The sequence below is a fragment of the Alosa pseudoharengus genome, unplaced genomic scaffold, assembly GCF_046254945.1.
Source record: "Alosa pseudoharengus isolate Yale_2024_CS ecotype anadromous, Long Island Sound unplaced genomic scaffold, YU_APseudo_1.1 YU_APseudo_1.1_scf_2, whole genome shotgun sequence".
In the NCBI taxonomy this organism is placed as follows: domain Eukaryota; kingdom Metazoa; phylum Chordata; class Actinopteri; order Clupeiformes; family Clupeidae; genus Alosa; species Alosa pseudoharengus.
The window spans coordinates 5,470,589-5,483,665 of record NW_027468663.1 but is presented as its reverse complement, the minus strand read 5'-3'; the positions used below and the strand labels follow the sequence as shown (position 1 = coordinate 5,483,665).

Sequence of the window (13,077 nt, the reverse complement as noted above, 5' to 3'; positions counted from 1 at the left end):
ATATTTTACAAAGAAAAATACAATTTCTCTTCTTCAACAGTTGATATGTTGTCTTTGATTTGTAAATCATAGCATTCTTTTTTTTATTCACATTTTACATACCATTTCAACCTCTTCCAAATTCAGGTTGTAGACTGTGGGAGAGATGGAACACACAGGAGGGAAGAATGCCATGTAAAGTACTGTTGTATCAGAGAGCTAATACACACATCACTGACTCAGAGGAGAGATATGCAGCATTTCTGACTGTGGACCACAGCAGCCCTACTGAAGTAGGGGAGAGAGAGAATGTGAGGGAGTGTGTATCTGTGTGTGTGTGTGTGTGTGTGTGGGGGGGGGTGCTGAGTGCTACAACACCTATGGGTGATATGGGTGCCAAGGAGAGGGGACCTCCACATGGCTCTGTCCTTGACCTTATAGGGCAGGGGCAGCACAGCGGGGGTTATATATTTGATGCCCTTCATCACAGGAGACCTTACTGGACCCAACACAGTACAGTCGTCGCTCTTGTCCTTGCGTAGAGTGAGTCCTACTAAAGTGCATTTTTATGATAACATTATTTTGTGTGCAGTCTTGGCTTAAGACAAATCTGTTGTGTAATGAAATGTGATGCTGCACTGCAATTGTAATTAAAAGATGCTGTCTGTCTTGAATGTGACCTTGACATGTCATTTTCAGGTAAAGCAACAAGCCTCAGCAGTCTCCTTTCATCTTTGGTGGGCTTTGAGCCAGCAGGTAAAGTCTTAATTTGTTTTTGAGCAAGTTATTAACCATACTTTTTCTGAAATGTCACACTACTGAGATTGCGAGCAAAAAACAAAACATGACAAACATACAAAACATAATAATATTTCTGCCAGAGCCAGAGCAAGATATAGATGAAAAGAGTTTAGGACGCATATTTGAAGTCTTTGTTTTTCAAACCTCTTCCCAGACTAATCATGGGGGATGCAGAGATGTCAGTGTTCGGAGAAGCGGCTTCGTTCCTACGTAAGTCCGACAAGGAGCGACTGGAGGCCCAGACGAAGCTCTTCGACATGAAGAAGGAATGTTTCGTGCCAGACCCAGTGGAGGAGTTTGTCAAAGCTTCAGTCGTAAGCCGGGAGGGAGACAAGGTCACTGTGGACACTGCGAATGGGAAGGTCAGTGTTGAGGAGAAATCAGAAATCTAGATCGCCATCTTTGTGTCAACTGAGGATTGCATTCACAAGGCAAACCACATGTGAATTAATGTTGCAATTTTTTACCTTGTCTCATATGTAATTAATGTTGTATCAACATCAAAGAATTAAAATATTATTGTATACTGTAATAGCACTTTTTAAATTGGAACACAGACTCTACAAAGAGCAAGCCAACAGATTTTCAATAAAACCATAAAGGGCATTGATTGTTAGCTTGAAAGGCATACTTCTTAAGCATTAAAAGAAATAATAAACCCCAATATCAAATGCCAGTTGAATTTCGCCACAGCTCAAGTACTGAGCTTACTTTAGCCTCTGATAGACTGTACTGATTAATTGTATTATGTTGCATATTGCATTATGTATTGTGTGTATGTGTGTTTGTGTGTGTGTCATCAGTATTCAGTGTATCAGAACCTCTCAGACACTAATATATGAGCCAATACATTCTTCTGTTTCATTAAAAATCAGACTGTCACATTCAAAGAAGACCAGATTATGCAACAGAATCCCCCAAAGTTTGACAAGATTGAGGACATGGCCATGTTAACTTTCCTTCACGAACCTGCTGTGCTGTTTAACCTCAAAGAGCGTTATGCAGCATGGATGATATACGTGAGTCTAAAAACATAAATACCTTCAGGGCTTGCGTATTCTGTCACATCATGGTAAATGGTAAAACAAGGTAACTTTATTTAGTCGTTCCTCTACAGACCTACTCTGGGCTGTTCTGTGTCACTGTCAACCCCTACAAGTGGCTGCCAGTGTACGACAAGCAGGTGGTCACTGCCTACAGAGGCAAGAAGAGGAGTGAGGCTCCCCCTCACATCTTCTCCATCTCTGATAACGCCTACCAGTACATGTTGGCAGGTAAAACTAAATGGCAATACCATGTAAGCTGTTGGAGCAATGTTGGAATCTAATAACCTTGTGGCTATGATTTATCTGCAGATCGAGAGAACCAGTCAATCCTGATTACGTGAGTTCAGCACCTTTCACAACTTGAAGCAGAGTTCAGTTATTCAGTTCAACAAACAACTTTCATTTCTTCACCTGTGTGTGTCCATTTTAACAGTAGTTACTATGTCTAATTGTTAAAGTTTTCAAGTTGCCATTCTGAAAGCATATTTCAGATTTGTAGATGTTGATGGATTTCACTAAAATCAAACCTTGTGCATTTCACCATCCAGTGGAGAATCTGGTGCAGGAAAGACTGTCAACACAAAGAGAGTCATCCAGTACTTTGCCAGCATTGCAGCCAGTGGTGCAAAGAAGGATCAATCTAAGGTTCCTATTTTTAAGCTCTTGTATCTTTGTAGAGTGGTAAAAAACAAGATGTAAAAGTACTATAAAGTCCCCATATGGCTTCAAAATTCATAACACTGATTTCATTATTTTTCCAGGGCACCCTGGAGGATCAAATCATCCAGGCTAACCCAGCTCTTGAGGCCTTTGGTAATGCAAAGACCATCAGAAATGACAACTCCTCAAGATTTGTAAGTCATTTAGTATTTGTTAACTTAAAATATATACATTCAAGGTTTAAATACAACTCACAGTTCTCCTACCTTTTTAGGGTAAATTCATCCGAATTCACTTTGACACCAGAGGAAAGCTGGCTTCTGCTGACATTGAAACATGTATGTTTTTCTTTGAGATCTCATCACATACACAACACCATATGGAAGCATGAGCTAAAGTAGAGCATTAGCTAGTATTAATGTTTATTCTATCAAAGTTGATGGTATGTCCCCAAAGAGTTTACTAATAGTAAATTACTGTTGGTTATGGGAACCTTCATGTAAAGTGTTTCTTGTGAAATGGTTACTAGGATAACTGTTTTGTATGTTTCAGATCTCCTTGAGAAGTCCCGTGTCACCTTTCAGCTCAAAGCTGAGAGAGACTACCACATTTTCTATCAGATGTTGTCAAACAAGAAACCTGAGATACTCGGTGAGCACTTATAGCTTTACAATTGTACAGAACAGTATGCACAGTTACCAGCAGTTTGGAATTGAAGCTGAAAAACAGCCTGTTTCCTCTCACTCCTGCAGAAATGTTGCTGGTGACGGCAAACCCCTATGACTACTCTTACATCTCTCAGGGGGAGACCACAGTGGCTTCTATTGACGATGCTGAAGAGCTAATGGCCACCGATGTGAGTCACAGCATAAGTTAGCATCGCTACAAAGTCAAACAGTCAAAAGAAGCAACTTTATATTATCATGTTATGATCTTCTGTGAAATTCATAAATGTTTAGGTTTTCCATTCTTATTTATCTGTTGCACCATATATAAAGATTGAACTGACTTTTTTTTTTTTTACTTTAGGAAGCTTTTGATGTCCTGGGCTTCACTGTGGAAGAGAAGAACAGCATTTACAAGATGACTGGTGCCATAATGCACTATGGCAACATGAGGTTCAAGCAGAAGCAGCGTGAGGAGCAGGCAGAGGCCGATGGCACTGAGGGTCAGTTCAAGGTCCACTAGGCCAGGGATCAACAAAGCAGAAGGAAATTTACTGATGATAGAAATACATTAAAAGCCATTAAAAATGTGAGCAATGAAAACAGACTTGATAATAAGAATCGTTTTGCCACAGATGCTGATAAAGTCGCGTACCTGATGTGCCTGAACTCTGCTGACCTCATCAAGGGTTTGTGTCACCCGAGGGTCAAAGTAGGCAACGAGTGGGTCACCAAGGGCCAGACTGTCGATCAGGTAGATCCACATCCAATACGAAATACTAATACGACTTTGTTATTATTTATAATAACTATGTCCATGCCCTGATAACCTGATTTATTTTAAATTTACAGGTGTATTATGCCATTGGTGCACTCTCTAAAGCGTGCTATGAAAAGATGTTTCTCTGGATGGTAGTGAGAATCAACCAGTCTCTGGAGACAAAACAGCCAAGACAGTACTTCATTGGTGTGCTGGATATTGCTGGCTTTGAGATTTTTGATGTACGTCACTATATATTCATATAGATCATCCAAAGCACTGAATATAGATTAGAGTCCTATAATTCACTAAGTGTACATAAGAATCCCCACACTTTATCTTTACAAATGTGCTGTATACATCTCTTTTGATTCATTTTAAATTGACCAAGTTATTTATGTTCAACACTTTTGAATGCTATAAACACTCTTATTGTTCTCATTTAGATTTTGCTCAATCGTTTCTCCATTAGATATTGACCGACTGACCAAACCATTTATGTTGCAGTTCAACACGTTTGAGCAACTATGCATCAACTTCACCAATGAGAAGCTGCAACAGTTTTTCAATCATCACATGTTTGTGCTGGAGCAAGAAGAGTATAAGAAAGAAGGAATTGAGTGGACATTTATAGATTTTGGAATGGACTTGCAAGCTTGCATTGACCTCATTGAAAAGGTTTGTGCCAACAATAGCAAGTGCTCATTACGTTCAACGCAAAAGATGCATGTCTCTATATGACATACCCAACTTAGGGATCTTCACATACCGCAAAATCAGTAATACATGCTCAACTCAATCCCATACTCTTTTTCTTTTCAGCCTATGGGTATCATGTCCATCCTTGAAGAGGAGTGCATGTTCCCTAAAGCCAGTGATACTACATTTAAAGCAAAGCTTTATGACAACCATCTGGGGAAATCCAACAACTTCCAGAAGCCAAGAAATGTCAAAGGAAAACCAGAGGCCCATTTCTCCCTGGTTCACTATGCTGGCACTGTGGACTACAACATCTGCAACTGGCTGGTGAAGAACAAGGACCCTCTGAATGAGACGGTTGTTGGACTTTACCAGAAATCCTCTCTAAAGTTACTTTCAATTCTATTTGCAAACTATGCTGGAGCAGAAGCAGGTATGTCCAGCAATGAAAAACAAAAACACACAGAAGTTGTTATCTTATACTATATACTGTATATTCCACGTATAAGTAAACATTAACAGAACAAATGTTTTGTCATTGTTTTCAGGAACGGAGGGGAAGAAAGAAAAGAAGAAAAAGGGATCCTCCTTTCAGACCGTGTCTGCACTTCACAGGGTAAAAGAGAACTATTTTGGCAAAAACATAACATAACACTGATAGTACTGGTTCAGGAAAATTAGATTAAGCTCAGATTCAGTTTGACATGGAGTCTAATCTGTTACAGGAAAACCTGAACAAGTTGATGACGAACCTGAGGTCCACTCACCCCCACTTTGTGCGCTGCCTCATCCCCAATGAGACCAAGACTCCAGGGGCCATGGAGAATCCTCTGGTCATGCACCAGCTGCGCTGTAACGGTGTGCTGGAAGGCATCAGGATCTGCAGGAAGGGCTTCCCCAACAGGATTCTGTACGGGGACTTCAAACAGAGGTGACAATATTAAGTCTATTATTTAATTTTTTCCCATAAAACATAGTTCCATACTCTGTTTTGGGGACATCCTTTTGTCTTCACATGTTGCCTGAATGCATGCCTTACTTGACCAAATGATCTACATGGGTAATTTGATTTCAATGTTCTTCAACTGGACAGATATCGTATCTTGAACCCTAGTGCAATTCCTGAGGGCCAGTTCATAGACAGTAAAAAGAGTGCAGAAAAACTACTGGGATCGCTGGATATTGACCATATGCAGTACAGATTTGGACATACAAAGGTATTACTGTGGAATTTGAAAATCCTTCTATGACATGAAAAAAACAACATAATCGATTAAAGAAGAATGCTTTGATTTTTCAAAGGTGTTTTTCAAAGCTGGTCTTCTGGGTCAACTGGAGGAGATGAGAGATGAGCGCCTTTCTAAGATTATCACCTTGATCCAAGCCAGGTCCCGTGGTCTCCTCTCAAGAATTGAGTATCTAAAGATGGTGGAGCGCAGGTATCAGAATCACACTTGCCAAACCATTGCCTGCCTTGGGTATGCCAAAGTTATGTCATTAAAAATCAAATTCACTTTCCCTCACAGGGATGCCTTACTTGTCATACAGTGGAATGTACGAGCCTTCATGGCAGTCAAGAATTGGCCGTGGATGAAGCTTTTCTTCAAGATCAAACCCTTACTGAGGTCAGCTGAGAATGAGAAGGAGATGGCCAACATGAAGGATGAATTCCTGAAGTTGAAAGAGGCTTACGCCAAGTCTGAGGCTCGTAGAAAGGAATTAGAGGAAAAGATGGTCACGCTTCTCCAAGAGAAAAATGACCTTCAGCTTCTAGTCCAGACTGTGAGCTCTCAATATACTCATGTTGACAAAACAATTCCCTGCTACCATAAACTTCAGAAACGTAATGTACGCTTTTACATACCTTCACTGGTTTGTTTTAAAACAGGAACAAGATAATCTCTGTGATGCTGAGGAGAGGTGTGAGGGGCTGATCAAGAGCAAGATCAGTCTTGAGGGCAAAATCAAAGAGCTGACTGAGAGGCTGGAGGACGAGGAGGAGATGAATGCTGAGCTGACTGCTAAGAAGAGGAAGCTGGAGGATGAGTCCTCTGAGCTCAAGAAGGACATTGATGACCTGGAACTCACCTTGGCTAAAGTGGAGAAAGAAAAGCATGCCACTGAGAACAAGGTTTGTGCTTGATGAAAGTCACCTATTTGCATACCAATATTATTTTTCAGTGTTTAAAGTACAATAATAAAATGAGCTAAATGTGATCACTATAGGTCAAAAATCTGACTGAAGAAATGGCAGGCCTTGATGAAATCATTGCCAAGCTTACCAAGGAAAAGAAAGCTCTGCAAGAGGCACATCAGCAGACTCTAGATGATCTGCAAAGTGAGGAGGACAAAGTCAACACCCTCACCAAGGCCAAAACCAAGCTGGAGCAGCAAGTGGATGATGTGAGTGTCTCTTGCTAAAAAAATTTGCAAATATGTGAGGTTTGTGTACAGGGTTAGCAGTTTTATCTGTTTACCATTTTGTCATGATTAATAAGTGTTTTTCCTCTTTTTTCTACACCAGCTTGAAGCCTCTCTGGAGCAAGAGAAGAAAGTACGGATGGATCTTGAAAGAGCCAAGAGGAAGCTTGAGGGTGACTTAAAGTTGACCCAAGAGAATGTCATGGACCTGGAAAATGACAAACAACAGCTGGAAGAAAGACTAAAAAAGTATGCTTTAAGACATTGTATTTTACACACAATACATTCAGTGAGCCCAGCTAAACATTCGCACACTACCTGATACAAATTATAACCAATGACTACATCTTCTAGGAAGGATTTTGAAATCAGCCAACTCAATAGCAAACTTGAAGATGAACAATCCATTATTGCACAGCTCCAAAAGAAACTGAAGGAACTTCAGGTATTTTAAGTGTACTACACTTACATACTTATCATTATGAAGATAATCATGAATAATATTTACAAGTATAAGTCACATATTCAATGTTATCCTAGGCACGAGTAGAGGAGCTGGAGGAAGAGCTTGAGGCAGAGCGAGCTGCCAGGGCTAAAGTGGAGAAACAGAGAGCAGACCTGGCCAGAGAGCTGGAGGAGATCAGTGAGAGGCTGGAGGAGGCTGGAGGTGCCACTGCTGCCCAGATTGAGATGAACAAGAAGAGGGAGGCTGAGTTCCAGAAGCTCCGCAGAGACCTTGAAGAGGCCACTCTGCATCACGAAGCTACGGCCGCCACCCTGAGGAAGAAACAAGCCGACAGCGTAGCTGACCTGGGAGAGCAGATAGACAACCTGCAGAGAGTCAAGCAGAAGCTGGAGAAGGAGAAGAGTGAACTCAGGCTGGAGCTGGATGATGTGGTTGCAAGTATGGAGCAGATTGTGAAGACCAAGGTAAATTCCTCAAAGCAGCTGTAGACATTGAGGCTCCAGTTTATTCTCTCTATGATACAGGAAAACAAAACAATAACAATGCCACTTTTGATTCTACCTACCTCTTCCTGTAGACTAACCTGGAAAAGTTGAGCAGAAGTTTAGAGGACCAACTCAATGAATACAGGAACAGAGGAGAGGAGAGCCAAAGATCTTTAAATGACACTACAACCCAGAAAGCCAAGCTTCAAACAGAAAATGGTTAGTAAATTGATAATACTCATGTAGTGATACATGCAGGTATGCGAGACAACTTACAAAGTCACACCATATATTGTACCTTTGTAGATGAGTTGGGAAGACAACTGGAAGAGAAGGAGGCTTTAATCTCACAGCTGACAAGAGGCAAGAACTCTTACAATCAACAGCTTGAAGATCTCAAAAGACAGCTAGATGAGGAAATAAAGGTAATTCCCATGTCGTAACTTGTTTTCCTTAAAATAACAATCTCATTTTATGATCACCCTAGCTGATTTCACAGTCCTAATGTCCATTATTTTCTTTTCCCAGGCCAAGAATGCTCTTGCTCATGCAGTGCAGTCTGCTCGCCATGACTGTGACCTGCTCAGAGAGCAGTATGAGGAGGAGCAGGAGGCCAAGGCAGAGCTGCAGAGATCCATGTCCAAGGCCAACTCTGAAGTGGCTCAGTGGAGAACCAAGTACGAAACTGATGCCATCCAGAAGACTGAGGAACTGGAGGAAGCGAAGTAAGAAATCCAACTGATATGTTATATAGGAAATAAATAAATAGCTCTACTGGCTACATGTTATATTGTGCAGCGACTTCACAAGTGTCTGTTCCTAAGATGTAGGAGCTGCTTCAGTTAATTCATTACCATTCAGCTACCACTACAAACAAGGTCCATGTCTGCATAAAAATAACATCCAAAAAAGGTTGACCACAATTTGACTTTTTTTTCTGACTCGCCCTTTCAGGAAGAAACTGGCTCAGCGCTTGCAAGATGCTGAGGAAGCTGTGGAGGCTGTGAATGCTAAATGCTCTTCTCTGGAGAAGACCAAACACAGGCTCCAGAATGAGATTGAAGATCTCATGGTGGATGTTGAAAAATCCAATGCAGCTGCTGCCACCCTTGACAAAAAGCAAAGAAACTTTGACAAAGTGAGATTGCCCTTTATTTATGTATTATGTTTGTAAATAGTTCACATTACTAATCATCATTTAAAATGTACATGTGTGTCACCTTTACAAAAGTATGCCCGTTGATCCATGCCAAATTTGTGGACTCTCTCCACAAGGTCTTGTCAGAGTGGAAGCAGAAGTATGAGGAGTGTCAGTGTGAACTGGAGAGCTCCCAGAAGGAGGCCAGGTCCCTGAGCACTGAACTTTTTAAACTCAAGAACTCCTACGAGGAGGCCCTGGATCACCTTGAGACACTGAAAAGAGAAAACAAGATTCTCCAAGGTATAACGTTTAATAGTCATACACATTTAAAACACCCTTCTTGCATTCTAATCTTTAACAATACTTTTTTTTGTTCAGAGGAAATTACTGACCTAACCGAGCAACTCGGTGAGGGAGCTAAAACGGCCCATGAACTGGAAAAGGTCCGTAAACAGCTGGAGCAAGAGAAATCTGAAATTCAAGCTGCTCTGGAGGAGGCAGAGGTACAGCAAGCATCAACAATCCTCCAAAAACATAGATTATATATATATATCATAAATTGTGGCTGGGTGTGTAGTTACGACCATTGCTTTACCACGCTGTGTTGTTTTTTAGGGTTCTTTGGAGCATGAGGAGGGTAAAATCCTGAGGACCCAGCTGGAGTTCAACCAGGTGAAAGCTGACATTGAGCGCAAACTGTCTGAGAAGGATGAGGAAATGGACCAGTGCAAGAGAAATATGCAAAGAACCATTGACACCCTTCAAAGCTCTCTGGAGTCCGAGACCCGCAGCAGGAACGAGGCCCTCAGGATTAAGAAAAAGATGGAGGGCGACCTCAATGAGATGGAGATCCAGCTGAGTCAGGCCAACAGACAGGCAGCAGAGGCACAGAAGCAGCTCAAGGCTGTTCAGGCTCATCTGAAGGTGGGTAGAAATTCAATTGTGTTATGGATATCGTAACACCCCCAATTATCACCACTTTTGTTCAGAAATTCTAAAACAACAATGTTTTTTTAACACTTCAAAATAACATTTGCTAAATGAACCTTACATTTTTCAGTAGCCATAGGTGTGTAGATTTGAACAAAATCTGGTTTGGTTCTTAACGGGAACATTTACTGCCTGAAATATCCGATTTTGTTTACCACGCTCGGAGTTATAGTGCTGGCGTGATGGGTCGCCTATTTACGCCGTTTCAACGGCACATGAACTGTTAGACCGAGAATTCTCGTCATGAAATTCAAATTCCACTGGAGCTCCAAGCGGTAGTGTACTTACAACACTGTTTACAGCTCTTCGAGTCACGGTAAAATGTCATTTTTGGTACATAACTAATTTAGATACACCTATAGTGTGGGTGGTTGCGTTTCTTTCGGAGTCCGCCGTCTTGGTTTGTATAGAAATGGATATTAAGTGACACATACACGCAAGACGGCGGAAATACAGGACCGACGGTAATAGGGGGAGTTCTGATACATGGGATACACATTAAAGTTAGTGACTCAAACAAGCAAGCCCTTCTGTTGTTTTTCTTTAGGATTCACAGTTGCAGTTGGATGACTCCCTTCGTTGCAGTGATGATCTAAAAGAGAACGCTGCGATTTTAGAGAGACGTAACAACTTAATGCAGGCCGAGCTGGAGGAACTGAGGAACTTGGTGGAGCAGACTGAGAGAGGCCGGAAACTGGCTGAGCAGGAGCTGCTTGATATCACTGAGCGAGTGCAACTGCTCCACTCACAAGTATGAGAATGATAATTACTGGTGATTTTTTCTTGATTGCATGATCATCACCTTCATCGTATTGATGCTGTTGTCTTTACATACAGAACACCAGTCTCCTGAACCAGAAAAAGAAGACGGACAGTGACATAACCCAGCTTCAGGGTGAGGTGGAGGATGCAATTCAGGAGTGCAGGAATGCTGAGGAGAAAGCCAAGAAGGCCATCACTGATGCTGCCATGATGGCGGAGGAGCTGAAGAAGGAGCAGGACACCAGTGCTCACCTGGAGCGCATGAAGAAGAACATGGAGCAGACCATTAAGGACCTGCAGCACCGCCTTGATGAGGCAGAACAAATCGCCATGAAGGGGGGCAAGAAGCAAGTGCAGAAGCTGGAGGCTAGGGTAGGTGTTAAATGCATTGCCTGTCCATTATTTATTTTGTCCACAGAAAAGGAATACTTTTATAGATATGCTCAATTGATCAATATGCTAGTGCATCTAGGGTGATCAATGGAGTTAATGGTTTCACTACACATGTAACTCGGCAGGTCAGAGACCTGGAGATGGAGGTAGAGGCCGAACAGAAGAAATCTAGTGAAACTGTGAAGGGTATCCGTAAATATGAACGCCGCATCAAAGAACTCACCTACCAGGTAAAAATCTTTAACCACTTAGGTATTCTTTCGATTTACTTTTGAATTTGGCAAACAAAATCAAATGAACTGAAATGGTGGCTGCTTGTTGTGTAATATGTAGACTGAAGAGGACAAGAAGAACCTGGCTCGCTTGCAGGATCTGGTAGACAAGCTGCAGCTGAAGGTCAAGGCCTACAAGAGAACAGCAGAGGAGGCTGTAAGTAAAGCCTACGGCCAAACTCTGTTGAATTTGTTGAATCTGTGATTTAAGACCAAAGCTGATCCTTGTGTACCTGACATACAGGAGGAACAGGCTAATGTCCACCTTGGCAAGTTCCGTAAACTGCAGCATGAACTGGACGAGGCCGCAGAGAGAGCCGACATCGCTGAGACTCAAGTCAACAAGCTGCGTGCCAAGAGCCGGGATGTGGGCTCTAAGGTTAGTTAAACATTGCACAGTGCTTGAGTAAAGGCTCTATCAGACAGGTTGACCATACAGGTTAAATACAAAAAGAGAGCAACTGAATAACCATGAAAACGATCATTGTTACTGGCATTGGCAGCCCTTAGTTATTAAGTTTTAGGTTTAAATATTTTCAATGTTTAAATAAAATACTGGTTAAATGATACATGAACACAGGCAAGTGCAGAAAACACGTGTCATATCCTGACTACTTTTTCCCTCCCCATTCCAACAGAAAGGGTTTGATGAGGAATAAAGCCATTATGAAACCCCCCCTTACTGAGTGCAGTAGATGACTCCTTAAAGAACACTGTCCTCTTGTATCTGTGTGGAATAAAATCACCTTCAGCAAACTGACTCTTGTCTTTGACCTGGTTTCATTAGCCCACACTAAATATCCTAACAGTTCCCTAACAAAGCTGATTAAACTGGTAATCTGCTCCTCCAGATTGCGTGTACTTTGCTTCCTCCTTTACAAAAATTAAGTTGGCTAGTTGCAGCTGTTAGGTCATATGAGTTCAGCTATGATCATTCATTATGATGTTGGTAGTTGTAGGCCTATGTGTGTGCGTGTGTGTGTGTGTGTGTGTGTGTGTGAGTGAGAGAGAGAGAGAGAGAGAGAGAGAGAGAGAGAGAGTAAGTGTGTGTGTGAGTGGCAATGTGCAGGCAAACAGATGGACTAAAATGGGAGGATTAAGAGGGATTTTGAGTGGTTGAAGGAGAGGTGATGATATTTAAAATAGAACGAGATAAAACAAAGCCATGCTTCTCAAAATAGACTGCTTGGAAAACTAAAAGATTCGGAGCGACAAGGTCAGGAAGGCTGTCGTGTAACAACTGGCAGCTGGGATGATAAGCCATCAGTGCCACTCAAATAGGTTTCCATCATGACAGATTTTAGCAAACATTATCATTATAGGGATTCTATTGTGACAGCCATTACAGGGATTCTATTGTGACAGCCAAAATTTTGTGACTCAAAATAATATCTCAGATTAATTGATCTCATGTTAAAAACAAATTTTGTGAAATTTGTTGAGAAAGCCACCCAGTGTAAGTATTAACTTCAAAACACTCAAATCTATACAGTACAGTAACATCTAGAAAAGAGGAAGACAATATGAGTCATGTGAA

General features: G+C 41.5%; 1 protein-coding gene across 1 annotated transcript; it reads left to right on the top strand.

The window, feature by feature from the left end:
• Positions 1 to 427: 427 nt before the first annotated feature.
• Positions 428 to 12,300, top strand: LOC143133673 (myosin-7-like). The gene is made up of 39 exons (XM_076293471.1): positions 428 to 522; positions 679 to 735; positions 935 to 1,142; positions 1,656 to 1,799; positions 1,898 to 2,054; positions 2,136 to 2,163; positions 2,375 to 2,471; positions 2,588 to 2,680; positions 2,761 to 2,824; positions 3,039 to 3,137; positions 3,239 to 3,342; positions 3,516 to 3,654; positions 3,787 to 3,905; positions 4,004 to 4,153; positions 4,419 to 4,589; positions 4,734 to 5,043; positions 5,159 to 5,226; positions 5,336 to 5,541; positions 5,704 to 5,827; positions 5,913 to 6,049; positions 6,137 to 6,392; positions 6,499 to 6,741; positions 6,837 to 7,013; positions 7,135 to 7,280; positions 7,386 to 7,476; positions 7,572 to 7,961; positions 8,075 to 8,201; positions 8,289 to 8,407; positions 8,511 to 8,707; positions 8,937 to 9,120; positions 9,258 to 9,423; positions 9,502 to 9,626; positions 9,739 to 10,047; positions 10,661 to 10,864; positions 10,951 to 11,247; positions 11,394 to 11,498; positions 11,602 to 11,697; positions 11,785 to 11,919; positions 12,179 to 12,300. Exons 3-39 carry the CDS (start codon positions 942 to 944, stop codon positions 12,197 to 12,199), a joined length of 5,799 nt encoding a protein of 1,932 aa, XP_076149586.1. The 5' UTR covers positions 428 to 522; positions 679 to 735; positions 935 to 941; the 3' UTR covers positions 12,200 to 12,300.
• The last annotated feature ends 777 nt before the right edge of the window (positions 12,301 to 13,077 follow it).